Source organism: Sapajus apella, unplaced genomic scaffold (assembly GCF_009761245.1).
Source record: "Sapajus apella isolate SASKATOON/1434 unplaced genomic scaffold, GSC_monkey_1.0 scaffold76, whole genome shotgun sequence".
NCBI lineage: Eukaryota > Metazoa > Chordata > Mammalia > Primates > Cebidae > Sapajus > Sapajus apella.
The window spans coordinates 1786978-1814148 of NW_022437016.1; the positions used below are offsets into that span (position 1 = coordinate 1786978).

Genomic DNA, 27171 nt, shown 5'->3' on the forward strand with positions numbered 1-27171 from the left:
TTGACGTCGTTGGCTCAGCAAACATTTCCCAAAGGCTGGATACGAGGCTGGGGCTTCTAGGCAGTTCCTTACAGCAGCCTGCTTCACAATTCATACCAGTCGATTCCCTCTGTGACCTTCCTCACCTATTCCCTTTTCATAAATTTGGGTGCTGCCTCCAAGTAGGATTTTCCACCTTCCCACACCTTCCTCAGACAGAACATCCAGTGTAAGGGGAGGCAATGCAGAGCAGTAGTTCAGGATCCAGAGTGTTGGCATCAGAAAGACCTAGATAATGGACCCGGCTCTGTGCTTCTGCCCAATGTTAATAGGGAGGGTGTCACATTTGAGCATACCCTTAAAAAATAATTGTGTGTTAGGTAAATAAAGGCAGGAGGAGGTCATGCCCGGCTGCTAAAAGCTTCCTTGTTCTCCCAAGCTTTTTTCCTCTTTAGCCCATGATCTGTGGGCTTCTGTTTTGTCATCTGTAGAATGGGGATAAGAAGACTCTGAGAATAACAGTTTTTGCTTTCAGTATTGAACTGAAGAACTATTTCTCCAACTCTCAATGTGGTTTGGGTAGGACTGTTCCTCTTATGTTCCTGCTTCCCACCAGAGGAGTGGTGACACCAGCCAAGCAAGGCAGCAAGAGTCCCTTCTTGAGGATGGATAGGGATGCTGGAAAAGGGGTGTGGTGTGTTTCTTTCTTTCTGAGATTATAAGCATGAAGACCATCAAAGTCTACAGGTGCTATGTTCCATCTTCATCCTCCTCGTAAGGGAAACTTACTTCAGAACACAGCCAACACATAGCAAACTTGAGCAGAGAGATAGAGAGACAGAGTCTTATGACATCATTTGAACTCCTGGATTCGGCTGGGGCTGAAGTCAACACACTGGTTAGACTTCACAGTTATATAATCAGACACATTCTATTTTTCCATAACAACTTTGATTTGAGTTTCTGTCAGTTGCATCCAAGAGTCTAAACTCATGTAAATATCCTTTGTAAAGTTGTTGTGATGATTAAACAAGATAATGTTTTTAAATCACTCATTTAACTTAGCATCTGGTTCATTTCTAAATACTTAAGAAATAGTGGGGTAGATAGTGGTTATTATTAGCAGGACTGTAGTGAACTCTTGTTCCCGAATGAAGATTGCTCCTACAATTGGCTCTGCAGCTCAGCCTAGTGATGAGCAAACAAAATCTCTACCACTGCCTGGCCGCACAACATTGGTTAGGTCTCTTTCCACCTGGTGTGGAACCAAATTTCCAGGCTCTGGGAGAGACCCATACCTGTTCAGAAAGGACTAGCTTCTCATTCCTCTGAGTGTCAGTACCTAGGACATGAAGCCATGAATGACACTATCATTATCAATCCTTTACTTGCTGTTATCCCCAGTGGTATGTGAGGCTTCTGGAGAAAGAAACCACAACTCATTCTTTCAACCCCACTGGCCTCTCATATAATAGTGGCACTCACAAAGACTTTCTTTCCTTTTTCAGAAAGAGATGAGAGCTAACTACCCATAAAAATTAGAAAAAAATGGGGACTTTTGCTAACTCAAATAGGCTTACTTATTGTTTATCCTCCATAAGACAGTTACAGTCCATAGGATGGGTTAGGAGAAAGTTTTCTTGCTGTCACCTGCACTGCTGTACCTTGGGCCCACCTAAGAGGCAAGGAATGGGAGTGGAATTCTTATCGACCAGCATCAGGCAGGATGCTCATGTACACAGGGATTGTCTGTGGCTCATCCCTCACCCTCTGTTAATCTGACACTGAAGATTTTAATCTCCCTTCTTCGTTCCAACTCTTGTCTGCACTAGACCTCACTGGCCCTCATCTGGGCTGTGGAATAGCTTCCCAAATGACTTCCTATAATTTTGTCCCACCTCTAATCTGTTGTTAGTGTATGAGCCAGAGTGATCTTCCTAAAGAGCAAATCTGACAATGTCAACTGAGCAGCTGGCTCATGACCCTTAATAGCTCTGTTTACTTTCAAGACAAAGTCCATACACCTTAGTTTGGCAACACAGTCCCTTTATGATTCGAGCCCTACCAACTTCTTTCATCACCCAGATTTGTTCCATTGCACTATAATGACTTGAGTAGGGGTTGCAAATGTGCCATGTTGCCTTGCCTGTCAATAACTTTGCACAGATGACCTCCCCTTCTTGGAAAATCATGTTTCCTTTTCTTGCTATTTGCATCTTGCTAATTCTGATCATTCTTTAAAACTTAAATAAAATGTCCTCCTTTCCAGACAGCTTTCACTGGGCTGAAAGGCATTCTCTTTTCTGAGCTCTCATATCACTGACCACATTTCACCATCAGTTTCATGGCAGCAGAGACAATGTCTTGTTCACCTCTGGGTTCCAAGAATGTAGCACTGAGGTGTACTGAGAAAAAGAAACTCAAAAACTAATAGAACAAACAAACAGTAATGTTAATAGGAAGGGTGTCACATTTGAACATACTCTCAGAGAATAAATGGGTGTTGGATAAATAAAGGCAGGAGGAAGTCATCCCTGGTGGCTAAAATCTTCTTTGCTCTCCCAAGTTTTTTTCCTTAGCCCATGATCTGTATGATGTTATAGAACCAGTTCACCAATTTCAATTGGCTTGTGGTATAGTGGTTTGTGTATACAACTGGTTCCTCCCAGAAGAATAGAGAACTTTTTAGAGCAAACCATGCCCTAAAGCTTAGCAGGAGGGAATATAGTTCAGTGGGGTCAGAGCCTGAGCTCTGAAATCAGGCGAGACCTGCTTTTCAATACTAGTTCTGCCACTTATTCTTTCAGTGACTTTGGCCAATTTATTGAACCTTTGTGATCCTTCATTTTCTTATTAAAGTGAGAGGATAAAAGTACCTGCCTCATAATTCTAGCAATGATAAAATGTGATATTATGTGCATTCACTTATATATATAATACATATTTATTGAGTGTCTCTATGTTTCTGCAATTAAGTGTACACAGATAAAGAAAACAAACACTATACCCCATAAACTGTCAAATCTAAAGGGAACATTAACACACACATAAATCTGTATTGCAAAGTTTGATAATTGGAATAAAGAAAAGAGGTGAGGCACACAAGTTAAATTATGCGTTCTGGGGATGCCATTCTGAGGAGGCAGATTTAGGCTGAGGCCGGGCATTGTAGCTCACGCCTGTAATTGCAGCACTTTGGGAGGCCGAGGCAGGAGGATAACCTGAGGTCAGGGGTTCAAGACCAGCCTGACCTACATGGTGAAACCTGTCTCTAGTGGGTACCTGTAATCCCAGCTAGTCAGGAAGCTGGGACAGAAGAATCACTTGAACTGGGGAGACGGAGGTTGCAGTGAGCCTAGATCCATACCACTGTACTCCAGCTGGGGTGACAGAGTAAGACTCCAAAAAAGATTTAGGCTGAACACTCAAGAATGAATACTGTTAACCCAGGGAAGAGATTAAAAGATTCGGCATGTTCCGAGGCCCTGTGAAGGGGGAGGGCACATGCTGTGGTGTGTACTAGGCTCCTTAAATGCTAATGTGACTTCTGGGGATGCTGAATCAGTTAATAATCAGGAAGTTGTGCTCTGGAGCCAAATTATCTGAGTTCACATCCTGGCTCTGCTACTGACTTGTGGCATAGCTTTTGGTAATTTTTTTTTACTTCTTTGGGCTTTGGTTTTCTCATCTGTAAAACAGGGATAATAAAAAAACACTGTCTCATTGAGAAGAGTGGATGGATTAACTTAAGGAAACTATTTAGACCGGTGCCTGGTATATTGAAAGCACTCTTAAATAGCCATTTGTATCATTGATTCTTTTCTTTGCACTTCAAAGTATTTACACGAACCCTGTCATGAAGAGAAGGCAAAAGTCGTGCCTGAAGAAAGCATATTCAGATTGTGGACTGAAGATGAATAAGGGAAATTATGGGAAGTTAAAGTCTAATAAAGCACTTGGTACTCATTTGTCCTCTCTGCAAGTGGCATAATTCTCATCTCCAAAAATGGCACATTTCATGAGGCCAGTATGTCTGAGACACCTTGAGGGGATTCCCCTTGGCCTGTCATCTGTTACCTACATTGGGACAAAAGTTATGAGATTCCTAGAAGAAAGTTATAACTCTAAGACAGCATATTGTTCAAAACTTAACAAGATTAAAGCAACAACAAACAAATAAAAAGGCTCTGCTGTTTCCTCTCCTTTTTCTTTTTTTAAATGATTTTCTTTGTTGATTTAATATCTGTATAGGAGCCAGCAAAATTACTGTTTATTTATCCTGTAGCTTCTGAGTGTCTTTCTTGTCCCTTTACTCTCTCTCTTCCCCCGTTACAGGCGATAGATATGATTAAGAAACATCTATGTAATGCTATTAAGTTACTACACTCTTCGGAGGAGAGATTTCTGGGGACAGGCCTGTGATAAGGGTGAGAGGAGTTGGATGCAGTTATGAGAGTCAGATAGGCAGCTCGCCCACATACAACCTCTCCACAAGCAAGACAGCTTCCCGGCTTTTCTTGCTTGTTTTAATCTGTGAATGTTTCCCAGAAAGAAACAGTAACTTCTCCTTTTTCTGGCAGGGATGCCTGCTGAAACTCCCTGAAAACAGGGCCTCTCCCTCCCCTTTAGGCTGGCCTCACACATGCTAATGCAAATCAGTCCTGACCTATCCAGGGGTCTTTGGGAAGGCTGCCAGGAGCTTTAGAACAAACATGCAAAGAATGTTATTTGATTTCTGGCATCCCGGGGGTAAGAGGGACAGAGAAGGAAGTTGTGCAGTGAAGGGAGTGGAGAGGGAGAATTAATATGAATGCTTACTGCAATAAGAGTGAAGCAAATGGAAAGGACAGCAGGAAATTCTTAGGAATAAAGGGCCTACTAGGTGCCAGAAACGGACATATGCAATATTTGGTTTTAATTTCACACATACACTCTGAAGAAGAATTTATTACTCTCACTTTTTGGATGCAGGAAAAGGCTTGGTCTCAAAGGTTAGGCAATTTTTCAAAGGTTACCCAGCTACAAACTAGAGTTTTACATTTCGTACCTTGGACTGTCTTCTCACTAAGGCAGGCTTACTGGTTGTCCTTTGATAGATTCCCAAAGAAGACTGTGAGCGCAACAGCTCCACGTGCTATGACTCCCATCATCTGTCTCCTCCTCTCCAGCCCCGTGCCACTGTTCTAATTCTAGATTCATTCTCTCAGCCAGACCCTGAACTAGTCTCCTTACCTTCTGTCTGCCCTATTCTAACTTATACGCCACAGAGATCTTTCCAAAATCCAAATGTGGCCTTAATCACTGCTCCTCGAACCCCCCCAGTGGCTCCTTAGCACACATTATGAGGCCTTGCAAGTCCTGCCTCTCCAGCCTCATATACTGTACATTTCAAATGCCTCGAACTTTCTGTTGTACCCCGCATATGGTCCCTTCAATATCCTACCTCCCTGCCTTCATTTCAACTATTCCTTCTGCCTGTGATGCAGCAACTTCTCCAGTTCCAAATGTTCAGTGCTGTCCGTTCCTCCAGACCCAGCTCAAAGGACCTCCCCAAAGGCACACTGGCTCTTAGAGATCACAGCCTCCTTAGAACTCCCATGCCTTTATTATGGGGCAAATCACCTTCTACCCCAAGATGACTAGCTGCTTAAAACTTTTGTCCCTAATACTGGGCAAAGCTCTTTCAATTTCAGCCATAAGATTTGGATTCCCACTTGGTCACTGCTTGAGAGAAGTGCCTAAGAATACAAAAGTGCAGATTTTGGTGTCCGACGGCTTATGTTAGAATCATGGTTCTGGCAAGGTGTGGTGGCTCACGTGTAATCCCAGCACGTTGGGAGGCTAAGGCAGGTAGATCATTTGAAGTCAGGAGTTAGAGACCAGCCTGGTCAACATGGCAAAACCCTGTCTCTACTAAAAATCCAAAAAAAAAAAAAAAAAAAAACAATAAAAAAAAAAGCCATGTGTGGTGGGGCACACCTATAATACCAGCTACTGAGGAGACTGAGGCAGGGGAATCACCTGAACCCTGGAGGTGGAGGGTGCAGTGAGCCAAGATCACACCACTGCACGCCAGCCTGAGTGACAAAGCGAGATTCTGTCTCAGAAAAAAAAAAAAAATCATGGTTCTGCCATTTACTAATGAGGTGACCTTGGGCAAATCATTAAGCCTTCCCATCTTACCTTCCTTCCCTGTAAAATAGTGACAGTATCTACCTAGGAGGATACTATATTATTAAGGTTCAAACAGTTAGTGGACCAAAAGATCTTAGCATAATGAATGGCATGTAATAGAGTTTGATAAATGGTACGTGATGAAAACAATTGGAAGGCAGGAACCACATCATCACTGTGTTCTTGGCTGATAGCTGTAGCCGTTTACATGACAGACTGAGCTTCATTCATTCAACCTGTAATACTTATTACTGATCTTTGATGTTTGCTAAATTAAGTACCTACTAAGTGCCAGGCTATACGTTACCAATTTACAGGTAACTAAACCATGTTTTCTAAAAACTATTCTACTCTTAGATTATGGACAGTTTTCATTTTCTATGATAAAGAGAAACATATTAGGTATAGATTCAAGGACTAGTAGAATAAAAAGAGAGGGAGGAAAGGCATTTCTTGCTATATCAGATGACGGGGGAAAATAACCCAAATTAGCCACATCCCATGTCCACTTCTGGGAGATGCTCGGGAACAGAAAAATGTGAGTAACTACACAGTGGACAGGACAATTAGCTAAGCATGAGTTCCCTTTAAGGTCATCACTTCAACTGGCAGATAAAGACCTACTCAAGGCCAAGCGCAGAGGCTGAGGCAAGTGGATCACCTGAAGTCAAGAGCTCGAGACCAGCCTGGCCAACATGGTGAAATCCCATCTCTACTAAAAACACAAAAATTAGCTGGGCATGGTGGTGGCCACCTGTAATCCCAGCTACTCAGGAAGCTGAGACAGGAGAATCGCTTGAACCTGGGAGGTGGAGGTTGTAATGAGCCAAGATCGGGCCACTGCACTCCAGTCTGGGCAACAGGGTGAGACTCGGTCTCAAAACAAAAAAACAAAACAAAACAAAACAAAACAAAAAAACAGGAAAAAAAGACCTACTCAAGAAAGAAAGATCTTGTCATATGTACTTGGTATGTGTTTAATATTGTGTTGGACACCCTATGCTTGGGAGCTCTGCATGTGTATTTGTTTCACAACAAAATTCTAACATGGGAAATAGCAATACCGTCACTGTATAGATGTGAAAATTGAGACCCCAAAGAAATAAGCATCTTGCACAGCCAGAAACTACCTGAGATTTGAAATGATCCTAGAATAATCTGACTCAAAACTCCATGCTCTTACTCTCAGATACCCAAAGAATCAGGGGAAAATGGGTGCTTGGATCTAGGATAAGAAATCAGCAGGTAGGCTACAATAGAAGTGAAGAGCCCTGGTCCAGCCCAGCTCTGGCTCTGGCTCTCTGGGTGACCTGGGGCAAGCCCTGTCTCCTCCCTGGGCTTTAGTTTTCCCCATAAAGAAAGAGAGTTTAGATTGGTGATGTTTGCAGTCTCAGTCCTACTGTGATTCAACCCTATGAAAGTGGAATAGGGTTGTTGGTAGATGGGGGAGTCTGTCTTTTGGGGAAAGGAGGACAGAGCAGCAAGAAAAATGCCAGAAGTCTGGATTCCGTCTCACCTCTGACTCTCTACACATCATTAATGGTGATCCCTGCAGTCTACTAACACCTTTCCAGTGATGACTCAGGCTGCTCACAACCTCCCTCACAGATGCAGGTGGGAGTGGGGGGAAGGCAGCCCCTCCATGTGCAGCAATGGACCCACAGCCAAGATAATAAGAGCAGGGAAAAGTTAGGAAGCCTGGCCTCTAGCCTGGTTTCATTCTTAGAGTCTTAGATGATCAGAACAGAAAGGAACTTCTCTATCTGAGCCCCTCATTGCAATGAAAAAGAAACTGAGATTCAGAAAAATGAAGCTCTTTGCCCAAGGACCCAGGTGGATGGACAGCAAAGCTGGGCATGCAGCCTAGGTGGGCCTTGTGATCCCACTCCAGAAACCTCTCCCTATGTTGAACTAACTGGGTGCTTTGTTTCTGACAAGAACTCCAAAGTAGAAAGTGATGGTCACAGCCTACTGGTAAAAGACAGAGGTCAGAAGTCAGGATTCCTATGTGTCATTCCTGGTTCTGCCCTGACTATGTTACCTATGAATCTCTTAGAATCTCAGCTTCCTCATCTGTACACTGAGAGAACTGACCTAGATGAGAGTTCCCAAATTAATGGCCTGCAGGTTAATTGTTACCTACAAAATTGGTTTATTTGGCCAATTTTAAATTGGTTGCTGGCATGTAATAATTAGGTGGTTTCACATAAACATCTAGATTTCTGACTTGGAAGACGTATCAATACCAAATCAATAGTCTCAAATAGTAAGCAGCAGCTAGAACTAAGTATTCTCTGTGCCATGCCTAATTTACTGCAGTCTTCACTCCTCCCTATTATCAAGCATCTGGCCAAATTGACTCATTGCCATCACTGGCAACTCCCTCCTTAAAAAGCATGGCTTAGAGTTTGCCTCATCCATAACAGCTCCCTGCTGCCCTGAACATGGGGCTCTAAGTGCCCCCGTGAGACTGCCAGCCCACTGAAGGCCAGTGATAGAACATTTCCTTTGGAGATCTGAAATCAACCTCCCTTGTAGCCTTGCACCACTGTCCTGTTCTCTGGAGTCACAGTGAACACATCTGTGCCCCCTGACCCCTGCACAGCTCTACGGAGGGTTAAAGACATTGGGTGCATCCTTTTGTGCCCTTTCTTAACTTGAATAAACAGTCAAGGTCACCCAAATGTTCTTCATGGTCATCATTTCTAGGGCCTCAGGGACCCACTTCCTCTCTTCTAGGCATTGTTCAGATGCTTGGCCTTCCCCTTGCAAGTCAACTCCTCTCTGCAGCTATGAAGCTCACTCATACCACCAACTCCCTGGAAGCTTTCCCATCCTCCTCATGGAGCCCAGCTTGGCTGTTGAGGTCCTCGCCTGCCTCCATAGCCCCAAATCTTCTACTTTCCCTGGACTTCCACATTCCAGCTACATTCTCTGCTGCAATGCTGTCTTTCATCCCCCACCCTGCTCGCAATCTGTCCTCTGTCCCAAAACCTCTTTTCCCCCATGTTAGTTTCTTAGGGCTACCATTAAAAAGGCACCACAAACTTGGTGGCGTAAAACAACAAAAGTGTACTCTCTCAGAGTGCTGGAGGCTAGATGTGCGAAATCAAGGCATCCGCAGGGCCATGTTTCCTCTGAAGTTTCTTGGAAAGAATCCTTCCTTGCCTCTCCCAGCTTCAGATGGCCCCAGGTGGTTCTCGGCTTGAGGCAGCATCACTCTAAGCTCAGCCTCTGTCCTCACATGCCTTCTTTGCTGTGTCTTCTCCTCTTAGAGTGACATCAGTCACTGAATTAAGGAATTAGCCTAATTCAGTATTACCTCAACTTGATCCTTAACTAAATACATCTGCAAAGATGATTTCCAAATAAAGACCCATCCTGAGGTTTCAGGTAGATGTGAATTTTTCAGGGATACTGTTCAATCCACTGCAATCCCTCCTCTCACTTCCTCGGAAGACTTAAGCAGAGAGGTCCCCTGCCTGGGCTAGTGGCTCTTCCTTGGTGTTCCCATGGTCCCTGGAGCATGACTTATAGTGCCTGGTAACAGCCTGGTCCCTTCTCTGTCTCACCACCATGAATATGAGCTCCATGAGAGCAAATACTTTGGTTTGGTTAGTTCTGCTGCACAAGTGCCCACCCTACCGTTAAGACACCTCCTAGGTCATCAACAAATATGTATTCTTAAAGACCGTGCACTGCAGTCAGTTACAAAAAAGCTGTTTCCAGATGTTTCCTGAGCTTGTGCTGCTCCACTTCAGCACAGCATATCCCCCAATCACAGTGACACTCCCTTGGTCCCCAAATGTGTATGGACTCCATCCTTCTCCCATTTATCAATACCAAATGGCCCCTCAACTCAACTCCTGACTCTCAACTCAACCTGTTCTCCAAACCATGGTCAGGGTTGTCACCACAAAACACAGGTTAAGATACATCCTCCAAAGCCCTTCCTGGCTCCCCTCTGCCTGCAGGAGAAAGTGCGGCTCCTCTGCTCAGTATTCAAGGCCTAGCCCTCCAGTGCAGCCTCAGTTCCCAACTCCTCCCCACCCCATGAGGTCACATGAGCAGTCTGTGCCCTGTCCCTCTGGAACTCTCGCTGCTGTCCCTTTCCTGGATGGAATCTTGAAGCAGTATGAGGAAAGAAACAGCCTGCTTGAGAGTCCCCAGCAGGTTTTAGGAGCCTCGCTGTCTGTCGGCTGAAAAACAGCGTTATTTTTCCTCTACGAGTCTCTCTTGGCTTGGGATACTTGGCTGTGTTTGCTTCTGGCTTGAGGACAGCTATTCCCCTCTCCCAGGCCCCAACTGTGCACTTTGGAGAGGTCAGCAAGACCTGATATGAGATGGAATTGAGTTGCCAGGCTGCTGCACTTGCCCCCATCCCCTAACCAATTAGAACTGGACATCACAGAAAAGGGAAGTTCACATTCCACTCAAGTTTGGGGACCTCGGTCACTCACGTCCCTACTGAGCTCCAAGACCCTTTTCCACACCTGAATTGTCATTCATTCCAGAATCAGATAATAGGCACAGATCCTTATACTTAGGCTGGTGTGGGCTGTGGGCTATTGAAGGAGGAAAGTGAGAGAAAAATGCACAGGAGGCTAGAAGAGAGACCCTAGGGCTGAGCAAGATAGGGAATAAGAAGTGATTAGAAACAGAGAAAGAGACAGGGGTACAGACACAGAGAGAGCAGGTAAAGGAGAAGTATACACAGACACAAAAACACAGAGATGGACCAGGTACAGTGGCTCGCGCCTGTAATCTCAATACTTTGGGAGACTGAGGCAGGTGGATGGCTTGAGCCCATAAGTTCAAGACTAGCCTGGGCAACATAGTGAAACCCCTAATAAAAAAGAAAAAGAAAAAAAAAAAAAAGAGAGACAGATGGACAGGAAGCCAGGGTGACACAGAGAGGGAAGTAGTGTCCAAGAAAGAGAGAAAAAGAAAGAAAAGAGAAGAAACAGAGGGCAGAGGAGGAAATAAAAGGCCAGGCAGAAACAATTTTAAAAAAGAACAAAAGTAGAAAACAAAGGAACAATGTTTCCAATATGGGAGAGGAGGCAGGGAAACAGAAGGGAAGAAAGAAATGGATCAGGGAGGGAGGGAGAGAGGAAGGGTGTGAGGGGGAGGGGAAGGGAAGGAGAGAGGAGGGAGGGGTAAAAGAAGGAAGGAAGGAACGAACAAAGGAATGAAGGAAGGAAGGGAGGGAGGGAGGAAGGAAGGAAGGAAGGAAAGGAGGGAGGGAAGAGGGCGGGGGGAGAGAGGAAAGGAGGGATGGAGAGAGGAAGGGAGAAAGCAAGGAAGGAAGGAAGGAAAAAAGGAAGGAAGGAAGGAGGGAAAGAAGGAAGGGAGGAGAGAGGGTGGGGGGGAGAGAGGAAGGGGAGGGAGAGAGGAAGGGAGGAAGCAAGGAAGGAAGGAAAGAAGGAAGGAAGGGAGGGAAGGAAGGGAGTGAAGGAAGAGGGAGAGAGGAAGAGAGGGAGGGAGGGGGTAAGGGAGGAGAGAGAGGAGGGAGGGGTAAAAGAAGGAAGGAAGGAACGAACAAAGGAATGAAGGAAGGAAGGGAGGGAGGGAGGAAGGAAGGAAGGAAGGAAAGGAGGGAGGGAAGAGGGCGGGGGGAGAGAGGAAAGGAGGGATGGAGAGAGGAAGGGAGAAAGCAAGGAAGGAAGGAAGGAAAAAAAGGAAGGAAGAAGGAGGGAAAGAAGGAAGGGAGGAGAGAGGGTGGGGGGGAGAGAGGAAGGGGAGGGAGAGAGGAAGGGAGGAAGCAAGGAAGGAAGGAAAGAAGGAAGGAAGGGAGGGAAGGAAGGGAGTGAAGGAAGAGGGAGAGAGGAAGAGAGGGAGGGAGGGGGTAAGGGAGGAGAGGAGGGAGGGAGGGAGGAAGGAAGGATGGACAGAGAGAGAGAGGAAGGGAGGGGGAAGGGGGGGAAGGAAAGAAGGAAGGAAGGAAGGAAGGGAAGGGGGAAGGAAGGAAGGGAGGGAGGGAGGGGGAAGGGACGGGGAGGGAGAAAAGGAGGAAGGAAGGAAGGGAGGGAGGGAGGGAGGGAGGGAAACAAGTAGACAGCAGGGAAGAAAATAAAGAATGGAGGAAGGAAAGCATGAATGAAATGAAATAAAGAAAGAAAAGTTCACAGAGGGAAGAAAAAGCCAGAACCGAGCAGCACAAGAGCCCTATCAAGCCTCTCCTGGATTCTTTCCCTGGAGTGTTCTGGATAAACCTTGGGCTGCAGCCCAGGCCTCTGGTCAGCTTGGAAGATTTCCTCTGTGCTCCCTTTTCACAGGAGCTGAAGTCCCTTCAGGGTCCTATCTGGGATGTGGCCCAACAGGCCCACTGAACAAGCTGGGTCACTGATGCTAAGAGAAAGCAGAAATATCTGGCCTTAAGCTGAATGAAATTCTTTCACCTGGACTAGACCCTTGCCTCCCCAGTTGCCAGGGGCTGGGGTCCATCTCCTTGGCCCCATCATCTCTTAAGATGCACAGCCTCTGAATTCATGAAATGTTCATTTGAGATGGCCCCTTTCAAGTCCTCTTCTGCAAATGGAGAAATGAAGGCCTCCAAAGTAGAAACCACCTGCCAAAGGCCCCACAGCTGCTGAAGGCCAGAGACAGGATGGCCCTCAGCAATCTCACCTCCTATCATCTGGACAAGCACTTTTGAAAACCAGCCCTGGAGGGCTCCTGATGACTTTCATGCTGTTTCCAGTAAATCCTGTGCTGATTTTTGGCACAAAGAGAGGAAATGAAGAGGGTAGGGCAGGAATGTAAACAAAGGGAAACATTGGGATTTCATCTAATATATAATTATAGTATCCATGGTGGTGGCCCTAGCTGCTTCTGTGATGTGCTTCCCAGGCTGTGCCCGGGAGAGGTGGTGTCCTGGAGATGGTGGACAGGCCAGCAATGCTCCATCCAAGGCCCCCAGCCCCTGTGCTTTTGGAATAGCATCGCTGGGCCAGGAGCCTAGGCTTGTTTGCTGAGACACATGGGAGTCTGATCGTGCTGGGAAGCAGCTTGGCAGATGAGAGCTGGGAGTCAAGAGCGGCACACAAATGACAGCAGGAGTCCACCCCTGGGGAGGAGCGGACCCCACATTCAACTGCGTGTGATGCTGTGAGGACTGCAGGGAAGAGGCAAAGTTAAAAGTTCAATGGCAGCTGTGTAGCTTGTGTGTAAAAACTAAAAGCTTGTTTTCTGTATTGTTTCCAACCCATCTAGGCATGGATCTTTGTATGCAAGATCCCTGCCACAGCTTCCACATCTGACCCCTGTCATTTCTATATGCCCAAATCTTCCCATATTTCAGTGTGGTAATTTTCAGTTCAGGCAGTGGAGATAAGCTGGCTGGGCTGAAATCTGCCCCTACTTACTAGCTTTGTGGCTGTGGTCAAGTTACCTAACCTCTCTGTGCCTTAGTTGCCTTAACTGTTAGGTGAGAATAATAGCAACTACTTTACAGGGTTGTTTTTAGGATTGGATTAAATAAGGTTTATAAGAAAGAAAAAGTGAAAGAGGGAGGGGAGCAGGGAAGGAAGGAGTGGGGAAAAAGGATGGAAGGAAGGAAGGAAGGAAGGAAGGAAGGAAGGAAGGAAGGAAGGAAGGGAAGACGGAGGTAGGGAGGGAGGGAAGGAGGGAGGAAAGAAGAAGGAGGTAGCCAAGGGATGAAGGCAGGCAGAGAAAGATAGAAATAGAAACAGAAACCTAGAGACAGATGTAGAGATACAGTACTGGACCACAGCCTGACACACAGTGGGTGTCTCCCGAATATTTGGTGAGAAAGTAAGTAGGAAATTTTACATGAGTGAAAGGGAGAAGTCAGTGTCTACAGGATTTCCACATGGACTTGAAAATTTGTTCAAATCATTCAACAAATATTTATTGGATTCTTAACTAGCGTCAGTTACTGTTTTAAGTACCAGGGATAGACGATGAACAAGGCAGACACAGAAGACACAGACCCTGGTCTGGTGTCCTTCTAGTTAGAGAAACAAGTAAATAGATACTAAATGATTATAGTGTTACTGAGTACCATGGCTTTGTGTGTCTGTGTGCATGGCGGGTGGGTAGATAAAAGTGGCAAAGGAAGCCATCTCTAAGGAGGCAACATCTAATCATGGACCTGAAGGACAACGAGGAATCAGACATGGGAAGAGCCAAGGGAAGGACATCCCAGGGAAAGACAACAGTAGAGACAAAGACCTTGAGAAAGGAAGAGACTGGTGCACTCTACTGGAGTGCCTGGAGAGTGGTGGGTAGGGGCCAGTGTGGGAGAAGAACACCAACCTGCTGGAAGGCTGTGAACATATGGTGTCAGCAGCGGCCATCCCACGTGTGACTGCTTAGGTAATGTCTGTCATCACAGATAGTAGTCACAGTGGTTACGCCTCCTCCTGCTGCCATTTGGTAAGCACTGACAATGAGCTAGACATTATCTTGTCCTCTTTACTTATTTCAGTTCATTGTATCCTCATAACCCTATGAAATAGATCCTATTATGATTCAATTTTACAGATAAAAAACTGAAGCGGGCTGGGTGTGGTTGCACATGCTTGTAATCCCAGGACTTTGGGAGGCCGAGGCAAGTGGATGGCTTGAGCCCAAGAGTTAGAGACCAGCCTGGGCAACATGGAAAAATCCTGTCTCTGTAAAAGATACAAAAATTAGCTGGACATGATGGTACATGCCTATAGTACCAACTACTCAGGAGGCTGAGGTGGGAGGATGGCTTGAGCCTGGGAGCTCGAGGCTGCAGTGAGCTGTGATTGTACTACTGCCCTCCAGAACCCAGTGACAGATCAAGATTCTATCTCAAAATCTCAAAACAAAGCAAAAAAATCTGAAACGGAGAGGTGAAGAAACTTGCCCAAGGCCGCACAGTGGGTAGGTAAAAACCCACCTCTGTCTGATTTCATAGGCCTAATTTGAACTGATGTGTGTGTGCTGGTGGTGGTAGGGGATGTGGATTCACAAAATCTATTGCCCTTCCTGTTGCTGCTTTTTGAAAAACATAGGGCGGCACTGATAGCCCTTCATAAGTGTACACAATCTTATGAAAACGCTGAAGCAGATTTCTGTCTACTATCCAATTTAATTTGGGGGAGGTATGACAAATTTTCTCCATTTTTATGGATGAGGTTGATCGTCTCCATTTTACGAATGAGAAGAATGAGGTGTGAAGGACCCCCACCTCCCACCTATAGGCTGTGATCTGAGTCTTCCTGTCCCAAGCCTGGTGTTCTTTCCATTGCAAACAGTGTCACTTGCAGTTAGGAAGTTCTCTTCCACTCATACCTCATCAGGTGCTTTTGGGAGGAGAGGAGGGGAGGAGGGGAGGGGAAGAGTGGGTGCACATTAAGAATCAGCTTGGGTATGAATCTCAGCTCTACTCCTTCTCGTTATGTGACCTTGGGCAAAATGATCACTCCCTTAAGCCCTAGCTTTCCCACCTGGGAAATGGGAGAGGATAAAAAATAAGACCAGCCTCTCCGTAGGTTTATCATTAGAATTGAACAAGATAGTACATATACCTTAGAATGGTTCCTGGCACATAGTGAATACTCAATAATAAGATACTATTATTACTACCAGTATTATCCAGAAAGTACTGGTGGTACTGGGAAGCAGAACCTCTGTTTGGAGTCTCCATTCCTGCCTCAGTGTGCGAGTCTCGGGGGACACTGAATTTAACCCTCCCACGTCACAAATAAGAACATTAAGACCAAAGGGGGGGAAGAACTGACCCAAGGTACCAATGAGAGAAAGCGTAAAAACTGCTGTCGGACTCCCAACCTCAGGCTTTTTTTCACAATACTGAGACCTTGCTTTTTCTTCTACTCTCCCAACTCTACCCACCCCGCTAAGATAGAGCCTTTAGCCTAAGCCTCTGTTCCCACCGTGGATATTGGCACTTAGCTACAGTCCCCAGGCTCCCTTGGCATTCCTTTCAGAGAGCTGAAGCCAGGGAGGTGAGGGCTGGTCTGGGGCAAGCCTCTGAATGTGTGGGAATGCATCCCCCACCCCAGGAATCAGGCCTGGCTGCTGCTGGCATACTTGCTGAGGACCCTTTGGCAGACTTCCATAATTAGAGAAAGGCAAGGCAGCCAAGACAAGACGGAGGCTAATTACCTTGGGTAATAGGAAATTGGAGAGCAGCTACAAGAAGGGTATCTGGGCCTCTGGCCAGGCAAGGGCAGGGACCATGGATGCCCAGCCAGGCCTGAGCCATTGGCCCTGAGTGGAGACTTCTGCTCAGGGTCACCCTTTGACTCCAACAACCCGTCCATGGCAGCAGGAGCTGGCCCTGCTGTCGGACTTTCCTGGGACCCTCTTCCTCCCTGCTCTTGTTTGTTTTCATTCAAAAGCAAAACAAATGAAACAAACAAGGAAATTCAATTTAAACAGGACACGGGTGCTGATGTTTCTGTTTTGTTACACCAGGGTGAGCTCAGGACAGAAAATCAGCCTTGACTTTCACTCCTCCAAGTGATCTTACTCTGTGGTGCTGTGTAAAGTTACATGGATAGAGGGGCTACAGAAGAAATTTGCCTTCCTAGGTGGGGTGGAGAGAGGGACTTAGGGATCTTGGGGGGCTAGAAAGAGGGAGAGAGTGGCCAAAATTCAAGTAAAAAATAGGTCTGAGAAACTGAGATACACTCACAACAATAGATATTAAAATAATGAATAGAAAGACAAAAAAGGGATGATAGGGAGAAAGACAGGCAAAGACAGGAAGCCATACAGAAAGTGCTTGCACAGGGAGGGAATAAAAGACAAAGAGAAACAGGCAGAGTTGCAGAGAGGCACAGAAGTGCAAAACAAATGTGAGAGAGGTGGAAAAGCTGGAAGGGCAGGAGCTCAGGAGGAGGAGAGGGCATGAAAATAAATCCCATGACAGAACTCATGAGCTGGGATCTAATGCACCTTGATTTTAAAGATGCTGACGTTGCAGAACAGGGAAGGAATCTGAACATTTAATCCAAGGCCCCAGAGGCAGAAGTAGTAGCAGGGCATGAACCCAGATTTACTGGTGGAGAGACTAGTCCTCCACTCTCCTGCCACCTGAATCCTTCAGAAGCATGGGTGGAGAATTTGGTGTCCGACTGTGCTTGACTAAAACTTGCTCCATTCTGAGACCTGTCTCCTCTGCATTGATCCTCTCTTCTCATTCTATTTCTCCCAAAAGGATTCTGGATGGTCATTTCTTCCAAGGATAGTGGGACCCCAACCTGCCTGTTACGGACCAGTTCCTCCAGGGCTGTCCTTAGAAAAGACACTGATAATCAGGGACTGAGAAGAAGAATGGGGGAGAAGAAAAAGAAAGTGACTAACGCTTCCTGCAGGCCGCCTATGTGCCAAGAATTCACGTAAGCCTTGTTTGTGGAGTTTTTAGTCAACCCTCTTCCCTACAAGCCTTTGAGATAGGGACAGTCCCCAGCCTCCTTTTCCAGAGGTAGAAATTGTCTCATAGAGCAGTGAAAATCCTGCCTCAGGGCAGGTTATGAGCATGTGGCAGAATCAGGGTTCACATCCAGCCCTGCCTGTCCCCAAGGCCTGTGCTATTTCCACTGCCACACACAGTATTTTTGGCTCAAGAGGAAGAAAAATTTGGGTAAAAAATGAGCAAGCAGAAAATGAGAATCCCTAAGAACTGACACTGGAACTATTTTAAAACTCCAGACCAAGATGGTCAGACTCTATGGGAGGAGAGCCGCCAATGGGATAAGAGACTGTTCCAAACAATACCCTGGTTCCTGGTCAGAGTGGCCCAGATCCCAGGGACATTGACATTATCAATTTCAAAAAATACATAAATAAAATGGAGAAGTGTTCAGAGTTAGAGCTGACAAGCTCCTGACAAGCACATTTCCAGGACAGAGGAAGAAAGAATGTTCCATACTTTAAGAGGTGGGGAAAGGAGGGGTGGTGTCAGGCAGTGAGGAAAAGAAGGGGCAGAGGAAAGTGTTCACCACTTTTAAAGCATGTCAGTTGATTTGTCAGCTCTCAGTGTTAATTGCTTTCAGGATTCCATAAAACATTTCATTGCTCTCTACATAATGGGGCTGTAGGATTCCAGCCCAGCTTAACATCAAGCCCCTACAGCGTCACCCAGAGCAGGGTTACTCCTTCTGTATTAGTGAATAGGAATCACCAAACAGGACTCTGTCCTTCCCTGCTAGATGCTGTATCTCCTATCATGTGGTGGATGGATGGAAGAAAATTGAAATTATGACAACGAGGGCAACAACAGCCACACTGATAATAGCCAACACTTCTTAGCCTTCTAATGAAACCTCATCACAAGAGAGTTTTTGTCCTTCATCTCATCAAGTCCTCCTGGGGACCCAGTGAGCCAAGCACCATATTATCCACATTTTCAAAGACAAGGGATTGGAGGTTCAAAGGGCTGGGCAGCTCACTCAGTGTCACATAGCTGATAAAGGACAGGGTCTGTATTGGAATCCAGGTCTGTATGCCTTCAGTCTATAATCCTAAGGAGGGGAGAAACCAGAAGCCATCTATCAGTAAATCTTTTGAAAATGCCACTCACTTTCTTCACAGGATTATAGTTTTCAGAGTTAGGGAGGACTTAATCACTCTTAATGTAGTCATATACTTGTGTTTCACTTCATACATGCAGTTACCCAGAGCCCAACGTGTTGGTGAGTGCTTCCTGATTAATGGTGTGTAGATTTGTACTCTTAAAGTCAGATCCCAATCCCACCACTCATTATGAGGATTGCAGTCATTCTTTAAGGCTTAAGGTACATCCTGAAACCTTAGTAAAGTTTGCCCGGATGTCCCAATGGAAGATGTGGAATTGCATATTTTACTCTGAGGATTCCATTCCTAGAGCATTCACTGCCTCCAAGTGACTTAAGATACAGCTAGGGTCCCAAGATCTCAGAGATAGTCAGTTGCAGAGCCTGGGGCAGAAGACCCAATTGCCAGCTTTTGGTGATATTCTTGAGTTTGATGATCCAACACGTTGGTTATTACCAAGGAGTCTGAATATATCAAGTGTTCAAAAGGATGAGGAAGAGGGAGGGAGAGGAAGGGGAAGATGGGTTGTGTTTTAAGGTGAGTAAGGATCACAGATTGTGGAAAGACTAACACTTATTGAGCACATGCTTGGAGATACCAAGCTAGGGTGTTTCTTGTTTAATTATCTCACACAACTCTACAAGGTGAGGTTTATTATCTGTTTTACAAAGGCTTTATAAGATGCATGGGGTAAAGCAATTTAAAGTCACATAACTAAAAATGTCAAAGCCAGATTTTAACCCATAGTCTGTGGCCTTTCTTACAACCATTAGCGTATGTTATCTGAGGACAGGAATTCTGTCTTAGCCTTGTTTGTACGCACTGTGCTTAGCACAGGACCAAGACAAAAGAAATACTCAGCAAATGTCTACTGAATAAGTAAATAAGTTATAAATGAGTAAATTAATATGTGAATGAATGAAGTAATTGATGAGTGAATAAATTAATGTAATTAAGGAAAATAAGAGCAGATGAATAGACAGACAGATGAAGAGATGGATGGATGGAGGGAAAGAGGGAAGAAGGGCAAGAGGGAGGGATGAATGGATAATAGATGAATGTTTGGGTAGACAGTTAAATAGATGAGTAAATGAATCCCCAAGTGACTAAGTAAAATAATAAATAAATGAGTTGAATAACTGGTGAATAAAGCTTAACTCTGTTACAACTTCAGCTTCCTAACTCGTTAAGTGAGGTGGCCGATGGTTCCATAATTAGGGTACACAAGGTACAATGGTCTATAGAGCTCTAGGTTATAGCTTATGATGGTTGCATCCAGATATAACAACACTCATTGAGGTAGGAAATAAAAAACAACAAATGGCCTCCTTTTCTCTTCCAAGGCTAACAAATGAAACTCAGAGTGACTGCCTCTTGCATCTCCGGAAGTTTGAATGCAGTGACTCCAACATACTTTACAAATTAGTGATAACTGCACTATTTATAAAAGGCTGGGTTTATCAATTAAAAATTACGTATTTTATGTATATAATCATATATATCTCAGTATGTATATTTCACTGCATATGTGTGTGTCTATACAGCAGATATACTAATCTAATATTTTAAGAGAAGAAAGGATGCAAGAGGTGAAAGACCACTAGGCAGAGATTCCTGTCCCAACCATCCTTGATAACTTGATCTGTGCTCTTGAGTAAGTCCTCTTCTCTGAGCTGCAGATTCTTCCCCAGTAGAGGGAATGGTTTTAAATTTCTGGCCTCTCTGGACACTTCAGCACTCACCTGGTGTGAATCTGTGACCCACAATGGCATACTTCTCAAATGGACACTTCTAAACCTTAGAATCTCAAGTTGCACATACAAGCTAGCTAATAAAACATTTGGCTGGCCTGCACAGAATAACTCAAGCCATTCCTCTTATGCTTAAAATCATCCTGTCTGCTTCATGATCCCCATACAACCAATATGTCTTACTTGTAGAGACCGTCGGGCTCCAGACACTTGAAGATGACGGAGTAGATACTGACTTCAGGGACCTCTCCATGGCTTCGACCAGCTGCTACACAAGATGTGCCCAGGCCAGAGAGTAAGTCATCAGCAAAACTCAGGAATTCTCCTGGAGGGAGAAAAAGAAAGATGAGCTCCCCAGCTCCGGCCATAGTGGGCAGACATTTTTGCTGTCATCCAAACCTATCAAATGTCTGGATGCCATTATCAAGAAAAACTGTGAACAGAAAAAGCAAAAGATATGAAAACGACACAGATTTATATTTAGCCTTGATTACTCTTTGTTCATATTTATGTGCAATTTTTTCATCTATAAATGGAAATACTAATACCTACCTTGATAAGATTGTAGCAAGGCTCAAATGAGGTAAATTATTATGTAATAAAAATGCATAAAAAGGCAGCAAGGATGTTATGCTTTTTTCTCCTGTCCAGAGTAACTATTCTGGCCTTGTCACTGCCATTTACTCCCTCTTAACTCCTTGAGTAAGGTTCTTCTTTCTCAGAATTGCATTTTCCTTCTTTGCATAATGAAGAAACTGGACTAAAGATGTAAAATAATGTTCATGTCAAATTGCCATTGTTATGCATGTATGCTGGATTCATGGAGTGTTCTACTGAGATGAACACAGAGACCAGATAAGGAGGAAAGAGTTCTGACTGATTAGTGATGAAGGTCATGGGTACAGGATGGGAAAATGAGAGACTATGTGCCACATATTTGTGATCCTCAAACTCCATTACTTCTAAAAGTAAGTCTAACCATTGGATTTTAAGAAGTACTGGAAGTTTACTAGGCTCAGAACTAATAAACAAGTCTAGGAAGTAAACCAGAAAGAATAACCGAACATCTAGAATCTTGGGATCTAGTCTTAAGTTCTGCTCAGAATTTGACTAAATCCTCATTTTTTGTGCTTTAGTTTTCTCCTCTGCAAGGTGAAGGTGCTAGAATCATTATTAGAATTCTTGAAAAAATAAAATAAAAATATAGCTATGAACAAAAATTAAGTTATAAGGACAAACACTGTGGTACTATTTATACCGGCAAGAATGTAGGAACAGCTAAATGTTCAACTATATAGAAATGGCTATATCAACTGAGTTCAATGACGTAATAAGCTATTTTATAGTCACTAAAAACAATTTGTGGAAGAATATGAAATTACATGAAAGGATATTGATGATATAATGTGAAGTTAAAAAAAAAAAACAGGTTATACTATTACAAAATAATCGCATTTTTGTGTAAATTTTATATGCATATGCATTTAAAAACAAAAGGAAGAAAATAAAAACAAATGGTTAAGAGTGATTCCGTCTGGAGAGTGACATAATGGGTATTTTTTCTATCTTATTTCTGCTTATCTCTATTTTAAAAATTATTTTCAATAAACATATATTGCTTTTGTAACACATAAAAATATCAATAAAAATTACTTAAAAATAGATAAAGTAAATGAGCCAGACTAAATGGCCTCTAAGTTCCCTTCCAATTCTAAAATTGGATGATCTAGGAACAAAATTGACATATGAAGTATTTTGTGCCACATAGTATAAAATGATATGGGGCCTCTCAATTATTGTTTTCTTCTTTTCTTCATGCCTAACAGAGAGTTCCTTGGAGCTCTATTCATGCACAGCCCCAGTAATAAACCAGAGGAGTATGCCAGCTCCATTACATCCTCTTTACCTGGGATTAAGAACAAGACAATGTCATGAAACCATAAAAGAACAATAATGTTGGCTCCTTTCAGAAGACGGACTCAGAGCAGCCTGAGGGTGCTTCTCTACAGGGGAACTGGTTGAGCAGAATATATAGATCACCTCCTGTTGGTCTTTCAAAAAAAAGTTAGTTTCTTTCTTTTCTCTCTCTCACTCTGTCTTTTATTTTTTTGAGACAGGGTATCATTCTGTTGCTAAGGCTGGAGTGCTGTGGTACAATCTTGGCTCATTGCAGCCTCTGCCTTCCCCCTCGCCCCCGCCACCGCCAGGATCAAGAGATCCTCCCACCTCAGCCTCCCAAATAGTTGGGACTACAGGCACCACACACCCAGCTAACTTTTGTATTCCCTGTAGAGATGGGGTCTTAACATATTGCCCAGGCTGGTCTCTAACTCCTGAGCCTTGGCCTCCCTAAGGGCTGGGATTATAGGCATAAGCCACTGTGCCTGGCCCTAAAGTTTGATTCTTAAAGAAACAGTTATAAAAAGAGGAGTTTCATTCACCTCACAAGTGAATCTGACAAGACTTATCTAACTGAATTGCCCAGATAGCCCTGGAATTCAGCCGAACAACAGTTCTAGAAAGCATTTGCTCTTGTAGTCCAATAGAGCAGGTCTGATGGGTACTGTTTTTTGGTTTCCATTTTTCACAAAGACAAAATATGGTTCATAGACTTAATATGTAGATGCTAGATCTAGGATCAAGTGTCTAATTTGGGTAGTGTTGGCAACATGCAATTTTAGCTGTTACTACAAGACAGACCTGAGACTGAATACTATTTCCACCACGGATTGCAAGCCCTTAAACTTCTCAATGTCTCCCTTATTCTTTTTGTTACGAGGAGTTAATAGCACTCTCATGCATTTCGAGTCCACAAAGTAAAGCCAAGAGTCTAGACAGAAACAAAGATACCTAGAACCAGAGGTTTGTCTGGAAAATGAAGAGGTGAATGAATCTTTTATTCAGCACAAATTCTGGCATCCTACATTTCTTCTGTAGGCCTCTTATATCAGTTTCTTCCATAGTACAACCAGAGCTAACGATATGTCCATTTCCATAAATATCACCAATTCCAGAGCAATGTATGCCATAAAAAGTAAAAAAAAAAAAAGAGGTGCGGGGAGTGGTGGTGAGGGTACAGGAAGTAGAAGACATGGGATTATTCACTAGATGGAGTAAGGGTCTCATTTCACTTGGTTTCTCAGGATTCCAAGTCTGGCTACATGCGTTTGTTTTCTTTGAGCTTTGATCCACGTCTGTCTGCTTTTCAATTTGTTCCCAGATAGTCATTGAGAGAGTTGGATCTTCATGAGTGTATTAGTCATTCTCATGCTGCTATGAAGAAATATCTCAGACTGGGCAGCTTACAAAGAAAAGAGGTTTAATTGACTCACAGTTCCACACGGCTGGAGAGGCCTCAGGAAACTTACAATCATGGCGGAAGGCACCTCTTCACAGGGCAGCAGGATAGAGAATGAGTGCTCAGGGAAGGGGGAAAAAGCCCTTTATAAAACCATCACATCTGATGAGAGCTCACTTACTATCATGAGAACAGCATGGGGGAACTGCCCCCATAATCTAACCACCTCCCATGAGGTCCCTCCCAGGACACATGGGGATTATGGAAACTACAATTCAAGATGAGATTCGGTGAGTCTCATCAGACAAACCCTATCAACAAAGGAATACAGGTTGCTTGTGGCTTGTGTTGATTACCTGTCTTGAGAAGAAAAGATGGCTGACTTTCATTTTCAAATGGGAATAGCTTTCCAGATATTTCCATGAATTTCAGAATAATTTGGACCACGAATAAAAGCCCCATAAACATGTCAGGCCAGTAAGATTGGCACAATTCTATGTTCTGAAAAATTCTAAGGTGTATAGGTTTAATTCAAATGAAGGAACTGGCTCACCTGCAGTATATGCAGTGTAAGTAGTCATACCAAGATCATTATAAGGATATTTAGTCCTCAGTTCTAGTCACGATTGTATGGATATAATTATTTTCAAATGGAAACATTAAAAGGAAGGCAACTGACATCTAGTATATATTTTTCTTTTTTTTATTTAATCCTCATAGCAATCTAACAAGTTAGATTTTATCATCCCCATGGTAAAGCTGAGGTTAATGTTGTAGTTAGAAGGGAACAGAACTGAGATTAGAACCCCTATTTCTTCAGTTCTGCAGAGAGACCTTTTCTTTTATACTATGCTGCCTCCTAGGGAAAGTTTGAAAATGAGAGTGTTAGGGAAATTTGTTAATGCTATTCAATTTGGAAGTGAATCCTGCCACTCTCTTAGTTTGAGGAATGAGACAATAAAAGAAACGGTCCCTGATCTTACACAGCTTGTAATCTGACAGCAGGAAGGGTTGTTAAATACAAGAACAAACCTATAAAGTAAATTGTAAAACTGCTTTTTTTGGCACTTGATTTCAGAAGGTTTAAACACAACTTAGATGAAGACAGGTGAGTGAAGTAATAATCCCCCAGTGCTCTTTCTCACCCAGTGGAGGGGGTACTAAGAAAGGCCTGGGGGCTTCTCTGTGCACAAATGCAAATCAATGCAATTCAACACACGTACTGTGGTTCCACAATATAACATACTCCGCATTTGGCAACTGTACAATTGAATGAGCAATAATGTACAGAGCAGTGGTTAAGAGCTTGGGCTCTGAGTTTACTCTGCCTAGGATTAAACCCTGGTACTTCTTCACTTACTGCTTGTCTTGGACAAGCTCCTTAACTCTGTAAACCTGTATTATTACATGTAAAATGAAGAGAATAATAGTATCTAGCTTACAGAGTTGCAAACATCATATAAAATACTGTATACAAGTCAATTAGGAAAATGTCTGCCACACAGTAAGAGCTTAAAATATATATCAACTATCACTGTTTCTGTTTTCTTATTTATTTATTTATTTTTTTTCAGAAAGGATCTTTCTCTGTCGCCCATGCTGGAGTGCAGTGGCATGATCTCGGTTCACTGACCTTCCACTCCCGGCTTCAAGCAATTCTCTTGCCTCAGCCTCCTGAGTAGCTGGGACTACAGGTGCCCACCACGCTTGGCTAATTTTTGTATTTTTAGTAGAGATGAGGTTTCACCACGTTGGCCAGTCTGGTCTTGGACTCCTAACCTCAGGTGATCTACCCACCTCAGCCTCCCAAAGTGCTGGGGTTACAAGCATGAGCCACCACCAACAGTCTTGTTTTCCTTATTCTTCTTTTCAACATAACAAAGTAGAGATAAGGAGTCTTAAAATATATCTTTTTATTCAAGCTTCTCCTTTTACAGATGACAAACTGAAGCTCAGGAAGGACAGTGACACGTCCATGCCCATATACTAAACAGGAGGATATTTGGAACAAAAACTTTGTGTCTTAAGTCCTGGAGCCTATGAGATAACTTGTACCAGACAGCCTACAAGGTAAAATCGCTGAGAACTGAAAATCTCTCAAAGCTAACACAGGAGAGCCCTTTTTTATTTATTCAATATGAATGTGATATACAGTCCCTGGGCAATTACAAGGCACCAGAAACTGTGCTAGGTACATGGTTCCACCTTGCTATCTTTTTAAGTCTGGAATTTCTGAGAAAGATACAAGTCTCCAAAAAATAGGAGTTTAGTATGTTTCTAATGTATCATTTATTCCAACAGTGGTTTGCAGATTATAACATAGAGAATTCCATGGACAAGGAAGAACACTAGCAGGGGAAGGTTGGACCATTCTTCCACATACTCACACTAACCTTCAAGTAGATCAACTCTAGTTTGATCTATTTTATATGTGAATGGTCCATGTTTTCATCTGGTTTTTAAAAACCTGTTTATAAAAGTTGATTTTAAAGTTTTATTGCTTAAAGCATTTGAATTACAGAACTGTGCTATATTTCTGATAGAAATACAGAGGCTTGGGAATGCTACACCTTAATTCAAGAATTTGTAGCTACTCAGGGGCAGAATCCAGAATCAAGCCCCATTGTCTTGCATCTGAGCCCCATGCACCTTTCACTAGGCCACTCTACCTGGGAGGCCTCTGCTCCCTCCTCCTTGGTACCTTGTTAGGGTCCCATGGTAAAACCCCCCCTAGAACCCAGGCTGGTGCCTCTGCCTCACCCAAGTTCGTACAAGTCTCTAACACTCTTTTCCTGTTTTTCTTTCCTTGAAAATACATAGGGAGTTGGGAGTCACTGTACAGGAATACACCTGTTCCCCATTACAGCTCTTCTGGGGCTGTAACCCAAGTGGGCTGGGGCCAGACCCCCACACATTTCGTTATCCACTCAGACTCAAGGCTTGCTCTCATTACCTTCGCAGAAAATGTTACTCATGATTCTGCTGAAGCTTCAGAATCAACCCAGCAAAGCATGGAGCAATTTTCCTCCCCTCTCCCTCAATTCCCTCTCCCTCTCCTTTCAGCAGTCCCTCAATCCTCCTCATTTTCCCTCTCTCTCTTTCTCCCCTTACCCTCTGGCTTCTGAATGAGTTGAGGTCACGGTCAAAGCTGGTCACAAGGGCAAATTGAAAACAAGTTGGGAGAAAAGCAGCAAGAAATTCCAGAATGGAAGGAGTGGTGGGAGTGGGGGGATGTCGGGGTTGGGGAAAGCAAGTTTTTTAGCCCAGGTGAGGAGAAAGGTCCTCAGCTCAGGGCTCCATGTCCTTTTTGGGAAACACCAAGAAGATTTAGGAGTCATCACTCTGTGCCTGGCCTCTCTGACCTGCAGATGCTCTTTCTCATGGTACCCAGGGAGAAGCACAGCTCTCTCTGCATTTCCCACCTTTCCTTTA

At 43.9% G+C, this 27171-nt stretch overlaps 1 protein-coding gene across 4 annotated transcripts in view; it reads right to left on the reverse strand.

Annotated features, from left to right (window-relative positions):
- Positions 1–27171, reverse strand: part of ASTN2 (astrotactin 2) — a 948324-nt gene that overhangs the window by 41021 nt on the left and 880132 nt on the right. For all 4 annotated transcript variants that reach the window (XM_032251601.1, XM_032251600.1, XM_032251599.1 and 1 more), the window contains one exon: positions 20625–20766. In XM_032251601.1, the coding sequence (XP_032107492.1) occupies positions 20625–20766 (142 nt within the window). The remainder of the gene's footprint in view (positions 1–20624; positions 20767–27171) is intronic.